This window comes from Semicossyphus pulcher, unplaced genomic scaffold (genome assembly GCF_022749685.1).
Source record: "Semicossyphus pulcher isolate SPU_LCO1_2020_fin unplaced genomic scaffold, fSemPul1.0.p SCAF_26, whole genome shotgun sequence".
NCBI classification, from domain to species: domain Eukaryota; kingdom Metazoa; phylum Chordata; class Actinopteri; order Labriformes; family Labridae; genus Semicossyphus; species Semicossyphus pulcher.
The window spans coordinates 7559824-7582240 of record NW_027211700.1 but is presented as its reverse complement, the minus strand read 5'-3'; the positions used below and the strand labels follow the sequence as shown (position 1 = coordinate 7582240).

The window sequence follows — 22417 nt, the reverse complement described above, 5'->3', positions numbered from 1 at the left end:
CCAGATGTCTGGTCTGTTATTTAGTTGGACCATATGGTAGCCAGCGCTGATGCAGTGCTTTACATACCAAACCTTCTGTGTGGCAGGAGAGCGCTAAACACCTCTCGTGATGGAGCATATGCCTTAGTTGGATGTCTTTGTGATGGCGGCCTGCTTTTTAGAATGCTGGGCTCGGGGCTGTGGTTTAGAGGTAGAGTGGGTTGCCCTCGATTTGGAAGGTTGACAGTTCTATTCCCAGCTCCTCCTGATGCCTTGAAAGACATATACCAGATATACCAATCAGCCATAACATTATGACCACCTGCCTAATATTGTGTAGGTCCTCCTTTTGCCTTCAAAACAGTCCTGACCCGCTGAGGCATGGACTCCACCAGACCTCTGAAGGTGTGCTGAGGTATCTGACACCAAGACGTTAGCAGCAGTCCTGTAAGTTGCGAGGAAGGGGCCTCCATGGATTGGACTTGATTGCCCAGCACATCCCACAGATGCTCGATTGGAACGCACTTGCACCCGGCCATTCCACATGATGTAGAAGAAAATGTGATTCATCAGACCAGGCCACCTTAATCCATTGCTCCATGGTCCAGTTCTGATGCTCCATGTGCCCATTGTGGGCGCTTTCGGCAGTGGACATGGGCATCCTGACCGGTCTGCAGCTACGCAGCCCCATACGCAACAGACTGTGATGCTCTGTGTGTTCTGACACCTTTCTATCAGAATCAGCATTAACCTTTTCAGCAGTTTGAGCTACAGTAGCTCTTCTGTTGGATGGGACCACACGAGCCAGCCTTCGCTCACAACGTGCATCCATGAGCCTTTCGCTGGTTCACAGGTTTTCCATCCTTGGACCACTTTTGGTAGGTACTGACCACTGCAGACCGGGAACACCCCACAAGAGCTGCTGCTTTGGAGATGCTCTGACCCAGTCGTCTAGCCATCACAATTTGGCCCTTGTCAAAGTCAGCTTATGCTTGCCCATTTTTCCTGCTGCCAACACTTCAACTTCGAGCACAGCATGTTCACTTGCTGCCTAACATACCCCACCCACTGACAGGTGCCGTGTTACGAGATAATCAATGTTTTTCACTTAATCTGTCAGTGGTCATGATGTATGGCTGATCAGTATATGTGCAGTCCCTTTACAAATGGGGACAGAAAACAGATGGACAGCTGTCTCAATCGGTGGTTGGTCATCGAACGCAATTCAAATATTTAGTTGCAAATTTTGTGCGTGGAACTGATGTGAAACTTGGCCAGAAATGATCTCTTCTCGTGGTAATTTATATTGAAAAGCAGACCAGTTTTACTTTTCATAAAGTGACTTAAACTTTTATCAGAACATTGCTTCACTGCAAACTTATTCCACACTCAGGTTCATGTGTTTTTCTTTCAGAAGCACACTTGCGCCGTAATCAAAACTCCGAGGCCCTCGGAGAAACTAAAAATACATCCCGCTAATGAGAAAAAAATTGCTCCTCACTTATGGAGGGAAAATATTTATGACTCTTCATTACAATACACTGCTCTCTAATGCATGGGCGTCTCACAGCTACAGTTGCAGCGTGTTGAAGTATGTTCCTCTTCCCGGCACTTTGATGGCGCAGCTTCAAATTTGATGGGAAATATTTATCCCTGGGAGGGTCTTTGAGAGTTGGCACTGGTCGGGCTGCTGCAGCGGCCACTGTGGTAAATAACATATGGGCTTGTTATCTCGCCTCAGAGCTAGAAAACACTTTCCCAGCACCAGGCGTTTGCTCATTAGACTGTAGCTCAAGGCAAAGCACGGAAACAACGGAGCGGAGGATAGAAAGAGTGAGGAAGAGGAAGAGTGACAGTGACGAGGCAAGAGTGGAGGAGATGGAATGACAGAAAACAAAGACAGAAGAAGAAATGCAAGGCATGATGGGAGGGAGAAAAAAAGATTCTGTAGAGAAGTAGGTTGTGACAAATGTGCACAAAATGGGCGTTTGCATCCAAGTGTGCACGTTTCCATGAAATAGAAAAGAAGATGATGAAAGACGAAGTTGAAAGCCAACGAGAGTGACACTCACAGAGCGCACAATCATGAACACACCCCTCCTGCCAGCTGGCATAGCAGCATCAGCAGCAGCACCTGTGAGCCCAGTCCTAGGATGTGTGTGTGTGTGTGTGTGTGTGTGGAGCACTGTGGGGTGGTCTCCCGCTGAGTGTGTCAGGTGCTCTGCACTTTACCAGCTGTTAACAGCTCTTCACGCAGCAGGATCCAACATGCCAGTTGAGTGTCTACAGATTTGGAACCCAATCAACGCTAGCACAATGACAGCTCCTCGTTTCCATGTTTCCGAGCCAGTGACACTTTCTGAAAGTTGTGCAAACTCTGCATGAGATTACCCCAATCAATACGTCTGCTAATTTGAATCCTGAATGTCTTTTTAGTTGTTCAAAGCTGCTCAGTTTTTCATACTTCAATTTAAGGATGCGACTAATGATTAATCCCCTTATCTATGGTTATGTTTTCTATCATTGATTGATTATTCGAGCTGTTCAGCAACAGAGAACAGTAAAAAATATCCATCACATTTTCCCATAGTCCTATCCGACATCTTGGAAAAGCTTTATTTTAAATTTAACAACAAATGGGACCATTATTTTTTTTTAAAATGACCATCATGCTGTATTGAAGAGTATTCAAAACTTATAATTGCAAACATAAACTCATTATGAAATTGTCAGAGCATGCAACACACCTGCTGGTACAGGCTCTCGTAATATCACGCACTGACTACTGCAACTCCCTACTGGCAGGCCTTCCTGCATGCACGTTCAATCCTCTGCAGATGATCCAGAACGCAGCAGTACAACTGGTCTTCAACCAGCCCAAAACGGCACACGTCACTCCGCTGTTCATATCCCTCCACTGGCTCCTGGTTGCAGCTCGCATCAACCATCAACCCTGCCACCAATGAAAGGCGCCTGGTACTCCCATCACAACAGGGCCCTAAATCGCTAGCTAGACTCTTCTCCTCAGTAGTCCCCAGGTGGTGGAATGAGTTGCCAAACTCCATTTGGTCCGCAGAGTCCCTTTCACCTTTCAGGAACACCTCTGCACTTAATGGCATTGATGCTATTGATGAGGATGATATTGATGATGATGCTTTTGATCCTTGCTTGCGTTGTATTAACTCTCAGATGTACATCGCTTTGGACTAAAGCGTCTGCTAAATGAAACTGTGACATTGTAGTTAAGCCTCTTGTCGTTTTCCAGCTTCTTGATAAATCAATCCCCCAGCTTTGCTTCTCCCTGTCAAACTTCATAAAAGACCAGTGTCGACCTAATCCAATTAATTCTGCTGAATGTATTTTTGCCCTGATCAGTATCCCTTTCCCAGCCAGGCAGGTATTTACCAACAGGCACTTTGCCCTTGCCTCTTGCCCTTACTGAGGCAGGAGAATAAACAGCTCATGAAACTCAGTGTGACAGTCCGGGTCAGGCTTGTGCTGTGGAGTGAATAGTACTGTATAGTGCTCACACAGGCAGTCAACTGTGTTGTGTTGATCAAGAGCAAGGAGTGCTGCAAGCTGGTTATAGCAGCTTCAATTCACAGAGAGTTACAGGTACATCTGTTGGACTGTAATCCATTTAGGTGCTGGTTAGATCATCGGGACAAAACCAGAAGGTGTCTGTCATGTGGAATACAGGGGCTTGTGTACAGGCGTAATGAGAGAAGCTTAGGCCTCAGTTAAATAGTACTTGGATAGCATTTAACTTTAAAGATTTAGTGTACTGATGAAAACTGGATAATAGCAGCAGGAAAATAAGGGATATTAATTTAAGATATGCTGCTCTCAAAGGAGTATCCCTAATGGGATTTTGTCTTTAATTTATCAATGGTTTTAATGGTTTAATGTCACATATTTTACACATAAAGGTCAGCTGACTCATCTTCTCCAGCACATCACAGCCTCTGGAAACAAATTTTGGATGTTTTATGTGCTCTTAAGGTCATTAGGGTCATCCACTCTAATTTTGTTTCATCAGGAAACCTGTTCTACAAGCCAGGGATAGGGATCGGGATCGTTTACAAGGCAGGGAGAGTCAGACAAAATGATACACATGCTGTGTTATAGAAGATTTGCTTCGGCCACTGTTTTTGTTGTTACAATTCTCATTATCAAGTCTGTCTTTTTTTATTCTCCCAACTTTGTGCAAGAGAAATGCTTAATCCAAGAATTTCCCTTATTATATATGCATGTTTTTTGGGAAGTAGCCAGCTAGCTAGTTGAAAAAAAGTGTTTTTAGTATCACTTCATTCTGCAGGGCCTGCAGAACTTCCTGGAAAAGAATTAAGCATTTTATTTGATACTAATTCAAAGGAAAACAGACAGAGTTGCTTGAGTTAGGATAGTTGTGTTGCATTTGCAGAAGAATTTTTACTGGCTAAAATATTAACAGGACTGGAAAAACTGACAGATCAATTAAAGTGGTAATCTCAGTGGTAATTTCGTTCTCTTTGGCAGCATCTATGGCGATAAACGGAAATTGCAGGAGCACACAGACAGCGTCGCATGTGTGACGTCCACGGTTGGCTCCGGTTGTAACTCTTGATTTTCCTGGCTGGCGGTCACTTTCCTTTTTAGAGGACCGTCCAATTTGTTTCTTTTCCTTTGGATTTTCACTTTTTTTTTAAGTTGTATCTGTAGTCATCCATCTTTTCTTTGTTTGTTCAGCCATAGTACATTACTGTTTACTCGCAACACTTGCAGAGACCGGAAAAGCACCCGCTTAGCTATGCCTACCCTCTCTGTCAGACCAATCACTGACGGGTGATGGAAAACGCGTCACTAACTTTTTTCCTTGAAAGTCGCCACAGACACCCAGTCTGTAATACTGCAAATGCAAAGGCTTTCATCAGTGGGCCATAGGCTCAATCACCATCGTGTTACCTCATTCGGTGATAATGACTTAACAGACATTTATTTAAATGAAAATCTTCAAGATTATTACTTTAAAAATAAATATATTCTCATTTAAACATTCACTGTTTGTTGAAGAATGCAAAAAAAAAAAAAGCCGACACTTTTGAAAGTTAAATTGTAATTTTATGCACTAATAAGGACTAACCAATTAGGTTGTGTTATTAATACAACCTGAACTGAACCCTTGTTTAATATAATTAAACCTTATGTGGCCCATTTGTCTTATAAAATGAGGCATTACCATAACTTTTTATTTGTCTCTGTCCAGTAGCGTAACATAACTGTAATGGACCCCGGTGCAAAAAATGTTTTTGGGCCCTCTCCCTTGCCATAAACAGAAGCCCACGCATACACACATGGACACACGCGGAACCGCTCCAAACTATTTTAAAGCAGACACTTTATGTCACACTGTTGAGGCTGAATTCTCATCCAAAGCAGCCAATGATCAGGACCACGGACAGCAGCCGTAGCGACACATTTTTCTGCCTGCCTCAAACCACCACACTTGATTCCTTTAAACTACTAAACATACGAAATAGCCTTGAACATACACTGTATGTTGATGAGCGTAAAACGCACAGCCAAAAGAAAAGCACAGAAGCTTTATGCGTGCAAATTATGGATGACAACTCCTGATACAATTACATGCAGACTTCAACCTGATTATTAACAGCATGGTGGCCAAGTTTTATTGCAGACACATAGCAGGGGCGCATTTACCAACGTATGAGAGGTAACAATTATACTGCTATACATTTAAATTCCACTGCATAACAAAAACAGACCTGTACTCACCTATTAGAAGTTCATCCTGTGGGCATTGTACGCCAAAGTCTCTGTCTTGGGTTTCTTTATGCACAGATTGTATCATTATGTGTCGAATGACTTTGGCACATCGATCCCATTGTTCCTCTGTCATTAGCATGAGAGTGGTGAGCCATCAAGAGGCTGCAGACTGAAATAAAGAAGCTTTGGACCCAATCGCAGGTTAAAAAGTTAATTGCTGCTAACCAGGGATTCTGGAGGCCTCTAGTCTGAGGAGGGGTCGCGATGTTAATGGCCACGTACGCACACACATATGCACAATACACCCACAGAGATATACAACCTTACGCTCCCCCCCATTAAGGAGATGCACTTTGATCTGGTGTATTGTATCAGATGGGGGCATCTCAGGTAGGATTGATTACGCAGTGCTGATTGCTGGTTTGACTTCCACGGACCCTCCTTGAAGGCTTTTAAGGATCAGGGGAATTATGCTGAAAGGCACTCTGAATGAATGGCACAATAGGTCAGGCTGTAATTTGATAGACTGCTTTTAATGCCTGAGTGAACAATGCGACAGCATGCCGTTGCTTTGAACTTTTGGTTTCACTTTAAATTTGCATAAATCAATAAGATACTGTCTTGGTTTACTATTGTGTTGTAACAGAGTAAATCAGTACTTATCTTAGGTATAGATGGACATTATGTAAAATTCCAGTAATTGTTTTAATGGGTAAGAATCAAAGTGATCTTTTCAGCCAAACAACTAATGCTTATTTGACATTTTTTGATCTAATTATAATTAGTCAGTTTGAAGCTTCTTTTATGACATTTTAATCAGTTCAAGTCAGAAGTGATTTTCATTGCCATCCTATTTGATGTAATAATCAACAGACAATAATATGTGTGCCGACCAGTTCAAACAGGCAGAAACAGCCCGAACAGTTTCCATGAGGCAAAACAGGCTGCAAATTCAGAAACTATGCAAACATTCTGAAACATGCAATGACATAAGTGCACTGCAAGTGAAAGTTAGTTAGAGGAATAAACCCTAACAAACCTCTGGTCGTCTAGGCCCGACACCAGGCAGAATCATCTGATAGCACAGCTAGCTGCGGGCTCACTGAGATCCATAGCTAAGGGAAGCTACGCTGAGCTAGGTTTTAAGTACATGTTGTAAAGTTATGTTTTTGCATAGTAGTTGCATGGCTCTTGTGGCACTCCGCTTTAAGCAGGTTCTATTATAATAAAAAAATAAATTCACTGCCTCGTCTCCCTGTCTTTTCCATTAATGATAATGCTGTTTCACCAAACGCCCCCTGCAGGCCTGGAGCACTTCAGTTGTAATGACTGGAGTTTTTATTTTTGATGTGTTTTCTGGGTTTGTCTTGTTTTGATTTTGCATCGCTTCTGTATTTGCAAATTCTGTATTTCGTTGCATACATTTGGGACTTTTCAATTTGCATCTTTTTTTTAATTTGCTGCCTGTTTCTCCTAATGGACATTGTTTAAGCCGTTGCAGTGTGTTTGTACTTGTAATCGCATTGTAAAAATGACTTAATTGACAATGAATTAATTTAAGTTTTTAGTTTAAGTTAGGTTAGAACTTTATTCATCCCAAAGGAAATTCTAGTGCCAGATTGCTACAAAGTTACAGTATGAAAATCAAAGGTAACACAAAGTAACAACTCAAATATATAAGTGACATATAAAGGGTTAAAAGTAAGTATGGTAAGAAAATGTCGTATTTGTAGAGGTAATAAGAAGTAATAAAAACTCATATTGCACCAGATGATGAATCTATAGATACTGTATGATATAAAAGAAAATTGTACAAGATAATAATACATTTAATAAGTATTTTGTTATTCTTACTGGAGAAGCAACAAGAGAAAAAATCATTTGCACAACAGCACCGTTTCCCTTGGCGAACCCAGGTTTTGCTGAAGCAGCTGTACTGGACGCGACTGCAAATGGTTTTGGAATAAGAAAGAGGAGGTGATGCCGGTTTCACGGTGGGAGGAAAATGGGAAGCAGCCGGGCATAAAACACATCCAGACCGAGCTGCATAGGTGTGTGGGTTGTGGGAGTGCCTGTGATCTCTAATAACCCTGGTCTGGACAAAGTGACATAATGAGGGATGGTATTTGGAAGTGGAAGTACAAAGGGCAGCAAGTGGTATTAACAGTCGAAGAAACGGCGCCTGTGGAGCGAAAAGGCGGCCATTGCGGCAGAGATTCTATAACCTTGGGTTTAGCTTGTCTAGCTATCTTTGTTTTTCCTATTATCATGAGCTGTATGATATTCGAAGCCTCTAAATCATCTGATGGCTTGAATGCAAAACCTGCTTTTTGGCAAGCCGTCTGCACTCTGTGAATGCCGAGCTATTGCTCCTGAGAAGGCAAAGGATTTACGGAGGTGCCTCGGTTAGGCAAAGATAAGAACTACAGCTTAGATGGAATACATAAACACAGGCATTTTTCATAAGGCTGAGAGCTGCCATTAGTTGTGTTTGAGAAAGAAAAAAAACAGAAAAAACACTGTTGGATTTTTTTCTCCTCTTTGACCCTCCCCGGCTACCGGTGGAGATGCTTGTTAGCAAACCGCTAAAACATCCTTCTACTTTACACCTCTGTTTTCCTTCTTTCAGTGCAAACACCAATTAAATCTCCGTGTGATTTACGAGGTTGCTGCCCTTGCGGGACCCTCGTAGGAAAAACACCTTTCAACACGTACTGCAAAACCATCTCCCTAATTAATCACCTCTGTGTCCCCATGTAGAGCGAGGTCTACATATCAGGCATGGATGGTGACGCGAGACGTCTCAAAAGCAGAAAATCTTCCGCAGAGAAAGCTCCCTTGTTTTTCCTCTGGTGCCTCCAGCAGGCCACTGCATCTGTCTCACATCCGCCACTTCCTTTGGAAGTTTCACAGGCAGCTCGGGCTTTTTAAGCACTGCCGCTGCTAAGGGCTGCAGCTGGGCTAGAAGAGATGCGGTTTCTTCCCTTTCTCATCCACCTCTTCTTCCTCTCTTTTATTTTTGTAACAGCTAAGAGGGCGTAGGGGACCCGCCGGCGTGTCCAGGCCACTTGAGCTTCTCCTCCTGCAGCAGCAACAGCAGCAGCATCGGCCCACTTCTTAGACCCCGTGCATTCTCTTTCCTTTTGCTCCCGCAGCCGGGCAGGGAGGAATTAGTTTGTATGTGTGCCGCTGCACAAAACACACCCCGAGGTCTCAGATCAAATGAGATCAGCGCTCCTCTATATTTTGCACGTGGGGATGCGATAGCACAAGCAAAAATGGGTGTCCACGTGTGTGCGAGCAGATCATGCAATGCAGATGTATCTTGTCGTTACATCGTGCAGCACTGTCAACATGAATAATTGAAGGGATGAACGTGGGATATTAACGTTGAGTCACTACGTATGGGAGTATACGGACTAGGATGTAGGAAACAAAATGTGTATTTGTGGCTGTGACTCGTGCGTATGCATGCAGGTGTGTGTGTGTGCACATCATTCAGTACTAAGACTACATCCGACAGCTCAGCCACAAGGCTTAGTGTTAATCTAAAGAGATATTCTTTATCAACACGAGCACATTGCAGACATTTGGAGATGTAGCACGCCGATTACCGTTTGCTTTTTCCATCGCTCCTTTTTTCCTTTGGCTTTTGAGTCTTTCAGTAAGTCATATTTTGTGAAAGGGTGCAAATTTTTGTGGCACTTCTGTCAAAGATTTCCATGTAAGAGTGGGTGGGTGTGCGTCTCCTCTTCCTTTCACCTCCAATGGCCAAATCCAGTGAAAAAGATGCACGATAGTCTCTCCTTTTCAGCCCTTGAATGGTCAAGACTCCCTTTTAGTTTCTGCAATAACAGATTGTAAGATGAAGGTGCCAAAATGCAGAAAGAGGTAGAAAATAACACAAACAGCATTAAGTCGCAGCAGATGCTTGTTTAAAGCAATCATATTCAATCTCTTGAGTGTGACAGGAGCCACCCTGGTGGCCGAAACGCTGCTTGTATTGTTCTTTTTGTGGCCTTTGAATTGGAGTGATTTTTCCTCGCAGCGACCTTGTTTTATAGAAAGTAGGTAATTGGCAGTAAAGCTTCCAAGCACTAAAAGCTAAAAGCTAAAGAGCTGCGAGTGCTCTCTCCTGATTATCTTCTAATGGTTTCAAATTAGCCGAGCGTAATCGCACGCCTCTTCTGCACTTGCTGCCACATCACTCCTCCAAATGTCACATTGAGAGGCAGCGGGGGGTAAATGTAGGAGGGAGCAGAACGAGCCAAAGGGGAAAAACACTAAACAAGTAAAATTGTATACACAGAGACAGCGACAGTATGGATGATTTATGGCCGCACCATACTTTAATGTCTTTGTTCTAGAAGAACCGTGACTGTGCCTTCTCAGTGCATGTACAAAATATATTCTTCACTTAAACTCCAAACTCTTCTTTCATTTTGACAGCGCTTCTTATTTAGTGTCCATGTAGTCTTGTGTGTTGCGCTGCTGCCGGGCGAGGTGAGAGAATGAATTTCACAGTCACATCCCAAAACTGTCTTGTTGTATATTGTTTCCTGTATGTGTTCAAAAGGGTGGAATAGAGTTTGGCGCGGTAATCCCAGAATAGTAATGAGCACTTTATCTCGAATATAAAGCAATCTGACGGAGTCCAGGTGTGCGAGGCTGCATCCGCCGCCGTTCTTTTCCTGCTACAGTTCAGAGGTTAATTTCATGCTCAGTACGTCTGCGTCTGAGACGGACCCAGCAAGAATGTCGGCATAGTTTTGATACATCAGGGAAAAGACCACCTGTAGTATAAGAAATAGAGAACAGAGAGGAGGAGAGAAAGGACTTTATAGTGCTTCTGTGGCTCTTAAAATGCATGTACTCAGTCTGTTAAGTGTATTTGTCCCCTTTATTTTGAAAGTGCTGCAGTCTTTTCTGTGGTTGAGAACTGCATCACAGTTCCACTTTATTTTCCTCTTGGTTGTAAATTTCCGGTCAAATCATTCTTCTTTTCGCCAATTTTATTATGAATACACAGGAAGGGATTCGCTAAGAATGAAATGCGCCTGCTGATAGGGCCATAAATTGCGCATCATTTGCACCCGCTATCGGCTCCGTCTCAAGGTCTGATTCACAAAGCAAATTGCACTGAAGATATTCAAGCGCACACACGCCCAAAAAGTTTCGCAGATCTGTGAAGTTTGCTCTTCCTTTGCATCTGATTGTGAAGAGGAGCTGTCTGCACCTCAGATCTCAACTGCATCCACAGATCGGAAATGAGGAGGGAGAAGAGGGGGCAGCTCTTTTAACCGTTTACTGTAAAGTCGAGCCTCAAGAGTAGTTCATTAGTTTCACTGTCTATAACGCAGCTTAAATTTTTAAACGAGCAGCTCGTCCATATAATAATCCCCCTCATGTGTAATGGCTTGAGACCTTCTCCACACATGTGGACAAAGTGTGCCCGTGTGTATCTGGGTTGAGCCTTGCACAGCCGTGGACTGATTGGTCTCCTGATTCTAATAATTATGACATTATAATATTAACAGAATGTATTTACAGAAAAAAACATCACACAAAAGGTGGAATTGAGGTCATGATCAGTGTAAACTCAGCGCGTGACAGCCCTTATAATACTGCACCGCAGTTACCACCAGCTCTCTGCAGACGGTAATATTTTCACTCTTAACAGCGTGGTGCTGTTAACACCGGCAGTTGTGAATGAGGTGCTTTTTGCCACGAGGCTCATTTGCATAGAAAGGGGCCAAATTTGCCCCGAATGTCTGCACAATGACTCATTTAAAGATTCAATTCTTTGGCGGCACCTTTGGCGATAAACAGTAATTGCAGTTGGCTCCCTTTGTCACGGTTGTAACTGTTGATTTTCCTCGCAGACTGTCGCTTTCCTTTTTAGACTGTTTGCCTTCATCAAATTTGTGTCTTTTTCGGGGATTTTCACTAATTTTTGAAGATGTATCTGTAGTCATCGATTTTTTCTTTGTTTGTTCAGCCATAGTAGATTACTGTTTACTCGCAACACTTGCAGAGACCGGAAAAGCAGCCGCTTAGCTCCGCCTACCCTCTCTGGCAGACCAACCACTGCACCGGAGCACAGAGACGTTGTTGTGCTCTGCAGCGCACTTTGGGGTGTTTGCAGAATGAATCAGCCTCCGCCTTGTTATGTCTTTAAAATTGGTAAAAGCCACATGAGAGTGTCAAATTAAAAGGCTAAACACGTAGCAAAACCTCAACCTCTTTGTCCGTGAAGTGTCTCATTTTTCCTTATTGCTCAATTTTACCACAAGTTACAAGTTAGATAAAAGCTTAAACAGCCTCTTATGAATATTTAGTTTACATATATGACAAATTAGGGATGCTTATTTGTTAGAAATGATCATTTTTTGCTTGAGCAGATGTTATTTACTATATTTTCTGGCACACAGTTATGTATATGCATGTGATTAATACCAACTGTCATTTTCGTTCTGGCAGCACAGATTTAATAGTTGATTCATGCATGCCTCATTTCTGCTCGACCCCTGATAAACATTCTGTCAAAAAGTTTTTTGCACATTTAATTTTAGTCAGTTAAAAACTTTTGCTACCTGCAGTATCTTATCTCTAATTTTAAGATATACACATTTATAATGTGGCATTGTCCAGGTGTGAATGTCTGTTTGCCGTAGAGTATCACATGTGTTATCGGATGTTACTGAAACCTGCATTCTTATTTCACGTAATGTTTTACTCTAACTGAATGATGATTCTGTAACAAGTAATACCAAACCTCAGAGAGGACTTCTCCTGCTAAAACATTGTTAGTATTACGATGGAAGCCCCCGCATACGCTGGAGATACCTCATGGGACTGATACTATTGGACATCATCTCCTTGGAGCTCTCAATAGCTTGAACAAACAGTGGGAAGGATAGTTTAATGGACTTTTTTCTAAGGCTGTAGAGAAAATTAAATTAACTTAGGCTATCCATCACATTGTGTGCAATGACATAACATCATTAACTGTACGTAGTCATTCATACCCTGCAGGATATGAAATTTGATCTACGTTATATACATGTAAACAGTTTGTTTATTTTTTTGTAGTTTCATTTTTCCCCCTCTGTTTTTCATTCTCTTATTAATTCATTCATATGTTCACGATTGATGCCATCCATCCATCCATCCATTATCTATAGCGCTTATCCTAATCAGGATCGCGGGGGGCTGGAGCCTATCCCAGCTGTCATTGGCCGAGAGGTGGGGGACATCCTGGACTGATCAGCAGTCAGTCACAGGGCTGACACACAGAGACAGACACACTCTCATTCCCCCCTAAATTTAGCGCGTTGACACAGGTTTTTCAGACCCGGGGGACCCACTTATAAATGCCAATTGTCTCTTTTCCCATTGCCAGTGAAGTATACTCCTTTCAGTCAATTGTCTGCTGCCTCACCGTGTGACGTCACTCAGCGCCGACAAATTTGGAACGATGTTTGAGCGCTGCTCGGACGGAATTTGTAGCTGAGATGACAAGGAGTCGCAGAAGACGGAGCATAGCATCGCGCCGGAAAGGGGGCGGAGATTAGCGTGTTGACACAGGTTTTGTGTTCCCATTAGTGCCGATCAGAGCCGAGGCGATACTTACCCGGGCTGTATGCCGATTGTAACCTTTCCAACTAAGCAAAAAAGCCGAGTGTTAGCAGGTTTTTTGACCAGTGGGAAAGCTGCTTTAGAGTCAGCAATTAACCTTAACAAGCATGTCTTTGGACTGTGGGAGAAAGCCGGACTACCCGGGAGAACATGCAGACTCCACAAAGAAAGGCCCACTACGTCCAAAATGGTATTTGAATTAGGAACCAGATGTGAGGCGACAGCGCAAACCACTGCACCACCGTGCAGACCCTTTTGATGTCATAGTATTCCCGGTTTTTTGTTTCACCCATGTGTCATACCGGGAGGGAGGGGGGAAGTTTAAGAATGGAGGGGCAAAAAAGAAAACATAATGTATGTGCAGGATTGTGATTTGCTGTGATATTTCATTTAACCTCCATTTTTGGAAATTAAACATTTGATCAAAAAATTAAAAAAATAGCAGTACCGCTTAAAGGGCTGCCAAAATCACATAATAAAAGTTCCTCACAGCTGCTTTGGAATGAATTGGTGATTTAAGCCGTTATCTGCCCTCTACAGGTGATATTATGCTGCATTGAAGCCTTTTCCTGAAAGAAATGTATCTCAGCAACCTGAAGGTTACAGGACAGCTCCTTTCATTTGAGATAATAACTCACTTAAGGATTCATGAAGGATCATTGATGCTATCGAACCATTATTGAACATGTAATCACAATATTGTCTTGATTGGCGTTTATAAAAAGAACACATGCGTGTCTTTGAAACCAGAGATGAAAGACGAGCGAGTGGTAAATCATGCAAAGATAGAAGATCAGTGCTTTTATCGCCTTCCAATAATGAATAAATGAAGTGGAGAACTTGTCACATGGACTGCGGAACTGCCTTTGGCGCTCTCTCTCTCCCTCTCTCTCTCTCTTTTCTCCACAACTTAATGCACAAACCCACAAACACAAACACATCCCCCTCCTAATTACCCCTCGCTCTCCCTCACTCTCCGTCTCTCCATCCCTCTCCTCTTTCTTTCTTTGAAGTTTGAAATTAGAGTTGAAAGCAAGGTCAGTGTATTTATAACGTTTTCATCAGAGATTTTTTATTTTATTTTATTTTTTTGAGAGGAATTGGAGAATCAAACCAAGTAGGAGATCATTAGTCGGAAGAGGACCTGATGTTTTTGTTTGGGTGGTGCAACCTGACAAGCTTAAAGAGGAGGAATGCTCCGCCATACTGTGTTTTGCATTTGAATGGAAATGAATTCGACTTTGGGGAGTGCATGAAAATATTGAAATTAAAGCAGAATATATCAGAAAGTAAAGTCTCCAAGGTGTAAGGGTCTGAGTGTATATGTGAAATAGAGCGTGCGCCTTCCTTTTGTACCAAACAGGATGTAAAATCTGGTTGTTTTTCGTCGCCCACGCCTTGGTAGGTGCTATAATTCACACACACCCAGCCATAGGGAAAACATTAGCGGATAGTGCATTGTATCTCTAAGGAATTCATCCATCCTGCAGCTGCTGAGGTAAAGTGCTTTTCAAAGAGCTGCCCTTTCCCGCATTGTACCTCGAAGGTTGACCTATAACTAAGATTACTATTCATGCCTTTCTTCTCCGTCCTCCCCCTTCACCGTGAGCAGCTGGACACCGGGCGCTACGCTGTGTGCTGAAATGTCATTCATACTTCTCCCCTTAACCGTCTTCCTCTCTTTTTCCCCCTCCCCTTCTTCTCCTACTCACAGAGGTGACAGGGTTATCAGAGTATGAGCAATTGTTTCGCGCCAGATCCATTTTTATCTATGCTTCCCGGGATTAATTCCCCAGTCACACATCCCATTCAGCCAATCAACTCCCCAACCCGGCTTCAGTTGTTTTCTGAGGGCGGGGAAAAAGCCAATTGGATTATTTGTCACCTCAATCGCGTGCCTCCACGCGGCCATTCCATCTCCCCGTATCTGGAAAACACATCTTCATTTTGGCCTTGGTCATTTGACTACAGCAGCAACTCTGTATGACTTCATTTAAAATGCTGTTTGGCACGATTGTGAAAGTCTTGTCTTGTATTAGAGAGATGGGTTACTCAGGGATGCTGTGTGTGTTTGTGTGTGTGACAAAGAGAGATGTAAGTCGAAGGGGAGGCCGTTAGTGATGCTGCACAGAGACAAAGCTTCGATAATAACCTTGCTGGAAAAACAATCTGTAAGAGACAAACACAGGAATATTGTTTCTTAGAAAACACGGTCGATATGAAGGAGCGGGGGCCGCTTTATTTCAATTCAACTCGGCAACTCCGATCAGATTTGGATCGCAGATGAATTCCCGCATGATGCAGTCTCGCAAATGTGTTTACAACTTGGAACTCTTAAATGATTCAGTATAGATTTTCCATATGTGTTTTTGTAAGATACCCAGGCAGATAGGCTAATACATTTCTTTAGGAGTAAATAAAGATAAGACGCTTTGTAAAGGCACCGAATTTAAAGGTGTGAAACTGGAAAGATGCCTCGCGACGAGAGGAAGCCACAGCACCCGCTGGCAGGGATAACACCCCAGTGTATGAGTAAAGCGCATTCTTTTGCCACCGAGCTGCTTTAATGGAGCAGTTTGGGGTTTAAGAGCTGTTTTTATAGACAAATTGACAACAGTTGTTGAGCGCTGGAAGAGTCTGTTATTTCCCCCACCAGCTTTTTGCGACTGATCGTGCTGCTGTTGGCACTTTTCGGATGGGTACCCATAAGATTTAATGATTTATATCCTAAACCTGCATTTTAATGTGTAAATGATTTAGATGACTAAATAAACTTGTAAGTGTAAAGAGTAAAGGCTGTTTTTGTAACGGTAAATGGACTGCACTTAGGTAGCTCTTAACTTGTCTTCCGAGCACTCTACATGTCACATTCACACACTGATGGCAAAGGTGACTATTTGGGCTGCACAATAAATCGTTTTTTTTAGCGACCTCAAATCACTCCTGCCATAGTCTGTATACAATTGGCTCACTTCCCAACACACCCGTGTACGTCACTGACACACCTCCACCCGTAATCGGCAGTTCCTTCATTCAATAACCTTAAACGGGAGACGTCGTGGGCGAAGACGGGGGCTTACGTCGAGTAAGAGGTGCGTCAGTCTTACCGGAGCTGTGTGGTGTTTGTTGTTTTGTGTGAGGTTGTGTGTGCTGACAGGAAGTAGGATACAGTGAGCTTTCGTTCCCAGAAGTTCCCATCACCGGGCTGATCACGCTGATCAAACATACATTTGTACATCGTGAGAAATGGTTGGGGACATACCGTAGCAACTGCAGGCCACAAGTCTGTTTGTATGTATTTTATAAAGAAATGTGTTGCTCCACCTGAACTCTCTACTTTTTCATGCGGGTGTCAGAGTCGCTGAACTACGAGTGATAAAAGTAGGAGGTGTTTTGTTTTGTTAGAAGAAAAGAGACTTACACATTGCATTTATCTGATATAATTTCCTGTATTTTTTAAAATCGCAATTAATATCGCCGAACAAAAAGTTGTCGCAATGTCATCCCTAGTGGCTATGCAAAGTGCCAATTTCCAATCAGGAACTAACTACATTCATCCACCAATTTGGGGTTCATTGTCTTGCCCAAGGACACATTGACATTTAGACTGTAGGAGTCAGGGATCGAACAGCCAACCATCCAACTGGAAGACGTCCGACTCTACCACTGAGCCACAACCGCCTCATAATCATGGCGCTAAACGCTAACTGCACTAGCATGCATCTGCAGGTCAAAGCCACACAATCTGATGCAATTGTTTATTCAGAAAAGGGCAGTTCGGCATATATTTCACCTCCTTAATTCAGCCTTCATCTGAGTGACAAACAATTAACCGAATCGAGTAGCCTACATGCTCACTGATAATTAAGAGTGTGTGTTCTATGCTTACTTCCCAATTGATGGGTTAAGATGAAAGATTGTATTCCTTAAAGACTACTCTGAAAAGATGATTTTAAAGAGATGTGTTCCCTGTGTTTGCTCATTTACATTCTCTTGCAATGCTTGTATCTACTCACTCTCAGAACCCATCAGCTAACGTCCTATCTCCCTGTGAATCAACATATAATTAGTCCTGTTTCTTACAAACCAAATGAGCAATCATTTCTGATTGCAACCCTGCCTTGCATGTTGTTCACAGTTTTAAGTCAATGTTATGATGCTTGTGTAAATAATTTACTTAAGCTGGTGTCTTTGAAGTCAATCTGAGAATTCGTCTGTTAATGTCTAACAACAATATAGCCTCTGGGAGCGGTGGGAAACTTTGTGGGCCTAACTGTGCGTTCACACGGAACGCGAAGCGAGTATTCGCCTTGTGTTACTCGCGCAAGTTTGACCACTGGATCAAATTTGCGGTTTAATAACAGGCGAATATTCACCTTTCACTTCCGGAATGGATGAGAGGAAGCGGGGCCTATCTCCATGGTTACCAACGGTGTCAAGAGAATGTTGATAGGCTTTCGCTACACCAAAAGTTAAAGTTTTACAACTCACGCGAACTCGAATTTGCGTCTACTCGTGTCATTGCATTGACTTTGAATAGAATCTCACCGCAGATTTGTGTCTATTAGTGTTTGGTGTGAAGGCACAGCAAGACTTCCTTTCTCCGTGTGCTGCATAGTTTATAGTCGAAAAGCAACTTGAGAAGTGAGAATAGAGTTGGAATTGAAATATGACGTCTGAGAAAGGATTGTTAGCATGCGGATCCATCCATCCATCCATCAACTATACTGCTTATCCTGTTCAGGGTCGCGGCGACCTTGCTGGAGCCTAGCCCTGCTGTCATGTGGCCAGAGGCGGGATACATCCTAGACTGATCGCCAGTCAACCACAAGGCTGACACATAGAGACAAACAACCTTTCACACTCACACCTATGGGCAATTTAGAGTCACCAATGAGCCTGATGAGCATGTCTTTGGACTGTAGGAGCAAACCGGAGTACTCGGAGGGAACCCACGCATGCATGGGGGAGAACAAGCAAACTCCAACCAGAAAGGCCTTCTTCATCTGAACCGGGACTCAAAGGAACCCTCTAGCTGTGAGGCAATAGCACAGCCCCAGCTGTCTGTTTACAGAGATTATTTAAAAGCTAAATCGTTGCTGATGGAAGGCGTTACAGTGGATTGTGTTCGGCCTGCTTTTGCTCTCTACATGGCCTTCTGAAAAGTAATTTGTCAAAACTACTCGAACAAACAAACGCACTACAAAAGGAACCAGAACACTGCATTTTCATACAGGTTCTGTAAATAGAGAGTAAGAGCCATGACAGTAAATTGTATTATTAAGAAAAGATTGTGTTACACAGGGTATCCATGGTTACATGGCATAAAGATACTGGAAACAGCTTCAAATCCCCTCCTAATGAATACAAGAGAGCCCAAAGCATATGGTGAATAAAGCATGATGTACAGATCTCCAGATAATCTATTTAATCCTTTTCGGGATTAAAAACCTGACTCTCAAATACAATATTTATCAAGTATTAAGTGAAAGAACCTTAGCATATTTTTTTAATGCCCTTTAAGTAACGTGTTAATGAAAAAATATGATATTCAGTAGGAGGTAAAAGAATTGCTGCATTTATTCAAACTTCCATTGGGAGCACTCGTCTGTGAGAGATCAGCTCAACATCAGATCAGATCAACATCTCAGTTTAAAGATGTGTTTTTATGTGTTTATGGACGATTTAAGGACCTTTTCCCACTTGACCTTTGATATATATAGCATTAAAGGACATATAGTGTGTGGGTGAAAGCACAGTAAATAGTATAAAATATAATGTAGACGCTAAATAAAAGCTCTCTGTCTCTCAGGGTCAGCTCAGGTCGATGGTAGGGTAACTTTTTGTCAACTCATGTACAAGGCTGAGTGTGGATTCTTTTAAAATTGACATAAATACTGTAAATATGCTTGAAACACAGCAGTTGGTTCAAAGGTCAAGCTGTATTTGTTCAGTAATAGTTTCTCTTAAAACAAAAAAGCAAACAAGCCTTTGAGTGGATCAAAAGTTTAAGAGTTTTTCTTGAATGCATCACAAGCCTGCACCTTCATTAAGCTGACACAATCAGTGATGCGAATTTCATATAAAGAGTTGCTTTTAAGACGTAAGATGAATATGAATTGATTGTATTTAAAGAGGAAAACTCTTGTGGAACATAACTTAAGTTAAAGAGGCAGCACTGATATCATACTTTCATTAGCTGCTTGTTGTTTGATTCATACTTCACTATCACTGGCTCATTAATCAGCTGTTAGGCTCAGCTGACTAATGATGTCTAATAATATTCATGCAGGTGTACAGCACAGCCATTACTCTGCCACAATGTTTGTACCCCCTCATTTGCTGAGTTTTGAGTTGTTTGAAAATAGGATAACCTTTTCTACAAAATCCAATATTATCAGCTTATTAGCTAAAAGGTCACCTACTGAAAACAAGGAAAATGCTTTATATTAGGGTCCTAGTAATAAGCATTAGTTAATAGGTAATAAGACCCTTATAAGTCCTTAAACATTAAATATATGTGAAGAAGACTTTATAAGTGTTAATAATAGTGTCATAATCATGTTTATTGTAGATAGATAGATAGATAGATAGATAGATAGATAGATAGATAGACTTTATTATGCAGTAATTGGCAAATAATTATGTGTTTATTAACAGTGAATTATGCTTTTTTGCAGCTACTGGATCTGAAGCGATAACAGTGCCTTATTAAGGTTAATAAATAATTTATTGAGGGGTCAGGGAGTCGTATTTTCTCAAGAGAGAAAACATTTTGACTTAAAGTAATGACTAAAATGTTTTGAGTTTTGTCAATTAAAACTAGACTAAAACTGTAAAGGGTAATACTGTGACTAAAACGAATAAGCATTTTCGTCTAAAGACTAAGGCTAAGACTAAATCTAAAATAGCTGCCAAATCAACACTGCCGCTGGTTACACTTTTAATTAGTTATTTGGTGCTGTAAAAAGGATGATTGACAGCTCTATTGAACACAACGGCTCCTGCAGCCGGTCTGTTCTGGATTAGCAGAGGAGAGGAGGGTCGTCGAGAGGAAGCCTCAGTAAAACAATCACTACAGTCATTGAAGTTTCCATATCTGTGAACATCTGCTTCAGACCAACACAAAGAAGCTTTTCTGCTGTTAAACACGCCAACGTGCAGGATCTTTGCTGTTTTTTTCTGTAATTTAAGTGTGCGTTTTGGTTAGCAGAAGTGGCTACGGCCGCTTCACCCGCCAATCTCCACTGCGCAGTCTCTGGCTCCAAATGACGTCACCATCGGAAAGTGGCAGTGCCTATCATGGGGGCTATGTTGGCATCAATTTCATACAATTACAGCAGATGGAGATGCGTCGTCTATATATACCGTCATTGATTCTGAGACTGACTTCATAGAAACCAGCTCAAGTAAATTATAGTAGTAAGATGTGATTCTCATTTAGTTTATAAGAAAAAGGACGGATGTTGATTGACACAGAGATGCACCACTCGGTTCATGCTAAAGCTTGTGAATAGCAGGGCTCATTTGAAAGATGTCCCGAGGTGTTGAAACTGAAGAAGTGTAGACTTGACACGTATACAAAAAATTGGAAGTACAAGTTGAAAAAAAAGTGACTCTTCCCCTTTTTCCCGCTTTATGCATGCGCTAACATTCATCATATTCCAAAGTCATCTATCATTATTTGTTTTTCTGCCCTCGTATCTGTATACACCACACTTTATCCAAACCACTTCACGCACAGATTGTGAGAACAGTGATGTATGCCCTCAACATCTTAATGATTGATTGCATCTTTGCTGCTGACTCGCTTTAAAGCCGACTGTATCTCCTTAATTCATCGTTGTTGTTTTCTGCCAGAGTAAAGGTTTCCCCCTCGCTCCCCCTCCCTCTCTAGTTTTCTGTCTGTTTGTGTGGGAGAGCAGCAGCAGCGAGGAGAAGATGATAGCGAAGCAGGATGATCATTAAGCGCTGCGTCGGGTCGAAGTAGCTCCGTGTTACTTTCGACATCAGTGTCACATTCGCTCGCACAAAAAAATATTCTTCATTTCACCCTTAAATTTCAGTTGGATATTAGAGTCTACTTTCCTGCAAGTGTGTCTCTGAACTCGGAATCAGTGCCAAGCGTCTAGTGGGTCCCTGTATGACAAGAGAAGCAATCTGTTTTCATGAGCTCAGGTCCCGGGGCAGGAGATTAAATTGCTTATTTGGATCCTGGGTTGAGAAAGTTTAGTGTAAGTGCCTCTGAGGGCTTTAGCAGGAGGAAAAAAGGTATTCCAAAGTCTTTCTAAACTCCTGTTTTCACTGTGAGGATCAAGGTCAGCTTGTGTTTGCATTTAACCTTTTCTTTATAGCCAAATAATTGCATGTGGAGATGGCAAATGATGTTGTTGGAGGAGAGAAGTTGGCATGGTTGAATAGCAGGGACTTTTAATGGGAAGGTCTCAGATATATGATATTTTGAAGTAAGCTGATTAAAGGAATATTTCTTTAAAGTTGTGTTGATCTTCATCTGTGTGCCAGAAGACATACTTTTCTCTTTATATTTCTAAAATATCTAATTTACATTAATTCCATTTCTCTTGTGTCTGCAGTTCCAGCCAACATCTACAAGGTGTCAGAAGACATCATAGTGAATGAAGGCAGCAACGTGACGCTCAGTTGTTTGGCCAGCGGCAGGCCAGATCCTGCTATCACCTGGCGACTGCTCAACCCCTCAGGTAAGACTCATCCAATCAGTACACATTAAGTCAGTCTAGATAGCTGGCCAATGATGTGAAAAATCATATCTTCAATTAAATACCAGTTAGTTTTTTGACCCAAGAAGCTAAATTCCTCTTCGAACAATAATTGTTTTGCATGATATATTTAAAGGTTACGAATGCATAAGATGCAAAGAGCATGCACATTTCTGCTCTAATATTTGTTGCATTTTCCCACAAACATCAATCTGTTCTTATTTATATAGCGCCAATCATAACAAAAGTTGTCTCAGGACACTTTACATAAAGAGCAGGTCTAGACGTTACTCTTT

At 42.1% G+C, this 22417-nt stretch overlaps 1 protein-coding gene across 1 annotated transcript in view; it reads left to right on the top strand.

The window, feature by feature from the left end:
• lsamp (limbic system associated membrane protein) overlaps positions 1 to 22417 on the top strand; it is a 290511-nt gene that overhangs the window by 205460 nt on the left and 62634 nt on the right. Inside the window, exon 4 of the mRNA XM_069676609.1 lies at positions 21978 to 22103. Coding sequence (XP_069532710.1) covers positions 21978 to 22103 — 126 coding nt within the window. The remainder of the gene's footprint in view (positions 1 to 21977; positions 22104 to 22417) is intronic.